The sequence below is a fragment of the Elephas maximus genome, chromosome 25, assembly GCF_024166365.1.
Source record: "Elephas maximus indicus isolate mEleMax1 chromosome 25, mEleMax1 primary haplotype, whole genome shotgun sequence".
NCBI classification, from domain to species: domain Eukaryota; kingdom Metazoa; phylum Chordata; class Mammalia; order Proboscidea; family Elephantidae; genus Elephas; species Elephas maximus.
The window spans coordinates 20,329,517-20,335,054 of NC_064843.1; the positions used below are offsets into that span (position 1 = coordinate 20,329,517).

The window sequence follows — 5,538 nt, forward strand, 5'->3', positions numbered from 1 at the left end:
AGCCACCACCTCGAGTGTAGAATGAGGAGGCCCACCTCTGCTCAAACAGTGAACCTGGCTGGTGTTGATGTCTGCAGACCCAGCGCAGTCAGAAAAAGAAAATGAAGAAGAGAGTGAGGAATGAGCTTCTCAAACTGAACACCATGACCGAAGCCGAGGCCAATGAAATCCAGGACATTTGGGAGTTGGACCTGAATTCTCGATGGCAGCTTTATAGGTACTGTGCCCACCCGGCTCAACCCCAGCCAGCCCATGTGATCTCTCCAAGGGGGTCCTTTTCTGTTCCCAGAACAGCCTCCCCCACCGCATCCCCAGCCTTCAGCAACATTCACTGATTATTGATTGAGCACCACCGCTGAGCTGAGTTCTAGGAGTGCAGTCATAGGTAAAACAGACACTTGTACCAGACTTACTGGTCAGACAGATTATGGCCCCTGGACACCTTTCTAACCCAGAACTGAAGCTACTCCCAAAGTTCAGCTAAAGATGAGACAGGCCTATTAAACAAACAACACAGTGAGGAATGTGCTTCTTAGTTCAGTCAAGTATATGAGACTAAATGGGCAACACCTGTCCAAAAGACATGACAGGAAGGTAGGAAGGGACAGGAAAACTGAACAAATGGATACAGGGAACCTGGGGTGGAAAGGGGGAGAGTCCTGACACATTGCAGGGATCGCAACCAATGTCATAAAACAATTTATGTATAAATTTTTGAGTGAGGAACTAATTTGCGTTGTAAATTCTCACCTAAAGCACAATAAAATTAAAAAAAAAAAAAAAAAAAAGATACTTGTTCTACCCTCATGGAGCTTAGAGGCTCTCCAGGTAGACAAATTAGTCAAATAATTCCCCAAATACAAAGTTACAAATGGGCATGAACACTGAAAAGAAAAACAAGCAAGGAATGCTAAGAACATTGACATGGGACCTGAACTGGTATCTAGGAAAGTGATATTGGAGTCAAAATCTGAAAGATGAGTAGGCAGTAAGGGCAGCAGGAAATGAGGAGCAGAAGAGTTGAAGGAGCCACATAGGCAGAGGGCCCCAGATGGGAGGGGGAAAGTGAAGACTGCCACTAGCATGGCTGTGGCAGGGAGAGAGAGAAACAATGGCTCAAGACCAAGTCAAAGAGGTGAGCAGGGGCCAGACCATGCAGGGCCTTGTCGGGCTGAGCTGTGGATTTTATCTGAAGAGTAGCAGGAAGCCATTGGAAGGTTCTACAGCAGAGAGTAACATGATCTGTTTTACCTGTAAAAAGAGCACACTAGGTGCTCTGTGGAGAATTAGGGTGGGGAGTCAGGGCAGGGAGTATTCATGAGAAATTGTCTGAAACTTTTGAAGTCCCTTACTGTCTTCCCAGCCGTTAACACCTACTTATCCCACCCCCTTCTTTAGCTCCTGACCACTTAAATACATCTCTCTGCACATCTGTTTTGCTGGGCATTTTGGACTCTCAGTCCCGTACACCTGGGTTTCTCATCCCTTTCTCTCTGTGGCCTTTAAGCTCCCCAACAATCCACTTCACACATAGGGTACACTGAAGGGGGTTCCTCCACCTTCTCAAAGAGCACGTGTCTCCCTCTCCTTGGTTGCTACCATTCTCCAGGCTGTGGCTACAGAGGTACCAGGCTGACACCCGCCGGAAAATCCTCAACTTCGAACGCCAGTACCGCACATCAGCAGAGAGAATGGCTGAGCTGAGGCTCCAGGAAGATCTACACATCCTTAAAGATGCCCAGGTCATAGGGATGACAACCACAGGTAAGAAAGTATGGGAAAATTCACCTGCTCCAGTGACTCACTCCTGGTGCCAGGCTCCTATCAGATTATCTGGGACAGATAAAGAGAAGCATCTGTAGCAGGCTAGAGGAAAATACCAGGAAAGTCTGTCGAAAGCATCCTGTATTTAGGGAATTGTTGGTGAAATTCACCCACTTGCTCCTGAGTTTGGAATCTCAACAGTCACCTACATGGGTATGATGGTCTGGAGGCCACCCAGCACTCACTCTCTCATTCAGTGGTCACCACAGCCCTGAATGAGTATGAGGACTAAATTGTCACCAACCCAGGTTTAGGGAAGGCACAAAAGGGGATTTCCAGAGGATCAGTGGCCTGCAGATCCTGTGTATCAGCTCAGAGGAGCCTCTCTCCTCTCCTGACTCCAGGTGCTGCCAAATACCGCCAGATCTTGCAGAAGGTGGAGCCCCGGATCGTCATTGTGGAGGAGGCTGCCGAAGTCCTTGAGGCCCACACCATTGCCACACTGAGCAAAGCTTGCCAGCACCTCATTCTGATTGGGGACCACCAGCAGGTAAAGCAAGAACCCCTGCTAGATGGGCTGGCCCTCTAGGGGATGGGAGCAGACAGGAAAACCCTTGCCTTTCTGCTTCAACAGTCCTCAAGTTTTTTAGCGACTGACCTGTGATCCCTCTTACCCTCACCTCCCACATTCAACCTAAGAGCAGGTGCTATTAAATTTGGGGTATATTTTAGAGGTAGCACCGTTCGTTTCAGAAACTCTGGTCACGTAATGGTTAAGAGTTCGGCTGCTAACCAGAAGGTTGGCAGTTCGAGTCCACCAGGCGCTCCTTAGAAACCATATGGAACAGTTCTTCTCTGTCCTGTAGGGTCGCTATGAGTCAGGATCGAGTCAGTGCCAGCAGGGTTTGTTTTTTTTTTTGAAACCATCCATTTCATCTGTCCCTCCACCGCTTTCCTAGCCCATTATAGTCTCTTAAGTGGACTATTGCAGCAGCATCCTCCCTCTCCCTGCTTCCACTTTTGGTACTCTCTAATCCGTTTCCTATAAAGGAGCGAAAGGGATTTTAAAAAACAGTAAGATCATGTCACTCCCTAGCTTAAAACACTCCTTTGGTGTTCCGTTGCACTTAATATTAACAATCAGGTTTCTTAAAGTAGCCTTCAAAAGCCAGTATGATCGAGTTTCAGCCTGCTTCTTTCACTTCCTCTCATCCCACCCTTTACTTTGCTCATGGGGTTCCTACCCCTTGTCAGCCCCGCTCCCTCTCATGGCTTGTTTTGGTTATTGTTAATTTTATTGTGGTAATATATGTGTAACGAAGTTTGCCATTTGAACCATTTTTAAGTGTACGATTCAGGGACACTAATTACCTTCACCATGTGTGCTGCCCTCATCACTCTCCGTGGATGACTAAATGTATACTTGGCTAAAAGTATGTTTTCGATAGAGAATGCTCAGCCATGTTTCTCTTCTCAGCTGCGCCCCAGTGCCAATGTGTATGATCTGGCCAAGAACTTCAACCTTGAGGTGTCTCTCTTTGAACGGCTAGTGAAAGTAAACATCCCCTTTGTCCGTCTGAATTACCAGGTGAGAAGCTGGGCCTCGATTATTACCAAATGCCTCAGAGAAGGCTCCTAGCTAAATGCCAGTAAGAGAGGTTTCATAAAAATAAAACTGGCTTAGTAATGAAATGACTATCAAACTTATTTTGTTTTCTCCTTGCTTTAAAAGATGACAAGATCAGCCTGTGTTAAGTTTTTGTTGGTGGACAAAGAAGCTATTTAGATTTTGTTCTTTTTCCCTGTTATTCTTTTCAAATGTTACCTCCCCAGTTCTTCCAGCAGCAACCTAGTCTTTAGAGAAATTGTCCATTTATCCCCTGCCTATGTTTCTAATGACATTCATGTCCTGTTTCAGCACCGCATGCGCCCTGAAATTGCCCGCCTTTTGACTCCCCACATTTACCAGGATCTGGAGAACCACCCCTCCATTCTCAAGTATGAGGAGATTAATGTGAGTCTGCCCTACCTGATCTTTCTCTGGTGCTGTCAGCATCCCAGGAGGCTGTATTTTCCTCTGGATGGAAAAGGGCTTTCAGAAAAGAGGACAGTCAGCTTTTTAAAAACTGGCTATTGACTCCTTGACTACTCCCAGATCTTTAACTGCATCTCTTTAACTGTGGCATATGCAGTTTCCTGGAACCAGAGGCTGAGGATCCAGAAGCATTTTTAAGATGTACCCTATTAAATGACTCCCTAAGTCTGCACAAAAATGAACTGTTGAGAAAGCTATCCTGAAATATAGACTATTCAGTGCCTAGGGTCTTAAAAGCTTGTAAGCAGCCATTTAAGATACTCTACTGGTTTCACCCCATTGGGAGCAAGGGAGAATGAAGAAAACCAAAGACACAAGAGGAAGATTAGTCCAAAGGACTAATGGACCACAACTACCACAGCCTCCACCAGACTGAGTTCAGCACAACCAGATGGTGCCTGGCTACAACCACCAACAGCTCTGACAGGGATCACAATAAACGGTCCTGGGCAGAGCTGGAGAAAAACGTAGGACAAAATTCTAACTCACAAAAAAAGACCAGGCTTACTGGCCTGACAGACTGGAGAAGCTGTGAGACTATGGCCCCCATATACGCTTCTAGCTCAGTAATGAAGTCACTCCTGAGATTCACCCTCAGCCAAAGATTAGACAGGCCCATAAAACAAAACAAGACTAAAGGGGTGCACCAGAACAGGGGCAAGGACTAGAAGGCAGGAGAGGACAGGAAAGCTGGTAATAGGGAGCCCAAGGTCAAGAAGGGAGAGTGTTGACATGTTGTGGGGTTGGTAACCAATGTCACAAAACAATATGTGTACTAATTGTTTAATGAGAAGCTAGTTTGTTCTGTAAACCCTCAACTGAAGTACAATGTAAAAAAAAAAAAAAAAGAAATTATGTTAAGAAAAAAAGATAAAAAGAAATACTCTTTCAGGTCCAAAAAAAAAAACTGGCTATCGAGAGGAGGTACGATACGGAAAAGGAGCCCTAGTGGCATAATGGTTAATGTTCAGCTGCTAACCCAAAGGTGGGCAGTTCCAGCCTGCCATTCAATCTGTGGGAGAAAGATGTGACAGTTTGCTTCCCTAGAGATTTACAGCCGTGGAAACCCTATGGGGCAGTTCTGCTCTGTCCTATAGGGTCGCTATGAGTTGGAATCGACTCGATGACAGCAGATTTTTGTTTTTTTAAATAATATGGAAGTTGGGAATACAGAGTCCTGGCTCTGCCACTTAATAGCTGTGTAACCTTTAGCAAATCGTGTGAGAATTCTGAGCATCAGGGCCGTTTTCTGTAAAATGAGAATAACGGTTCCTATCTCATTATTTTGTTGTCTTGAAGGAGAATGTATGTGAAGCAGTTAGCACAGTGCAGTGCTCAATAGGTTAGCTCATCTGTTTTCACTGTTATCATCATCATAGAAAATCCCTAAGCTATCTCAGTTCCGTTCTGGGTGGTTATCTTAAATATTAATATCAGACAAGTATTTTGAAAACTATTTTGCTGTCTGTTATGGCCCCAAAATAAAGCACATAGTGACTCATTAACTTCAGAACTAATCATTGTGATGTGGAGTATACAGAAAGCACTCCCAAGGTCTGTCTCTGGTGCAGTCAACCTTGTCCTGTGTACAGGTGGCTGATGCACGTGAGGCTAGGAAGAAAAAAACTGCCGGCTGCCGTGAGTGGACCTTCTAACCTGTCACTTCTTTTCCTTTTCAG

The 5,538-nt window shown here is 45.4% G+C and overlaps 1 protein-coding gene across 4 annotated transcripts in view; it reads left to right on the forward strand.

Annotated features, from left to right (window-relative positions):
* The window catches only part of ZNFX1 (zinc finger NFX1-type containing 1), a 30,248-nt gene that overhangs the window by 21,220 nt on the left and 3,490 nt on the right, over positions 1–5,538 (forward strand). For all 4 annotated transcript variants that reach the window (XM_049868909.1, XM_049868911.1, XM_049868912.1 and 1 more), the window contains 5 exons: positions 78–217; positions 1,610–1,764; positions 2,169–2,314; positions 3,242–3,352; positions 3,683–3,778. In XM_049868909.1, coding sequence (XP_049724866.1) covers positions 78–217; positions 1,610–1,764; positions 2,169–2,314; positions 3,242–3,352; positions 3,683–3,778 — 648 coding nt within the window. The remainder of the gene's footprint in view (positions 1–77; positions 218–1,609; positions 1,765–2,168; positions 2,315–3,241; positions 3,353–3,682; positions 3,779–5,538) is intronic.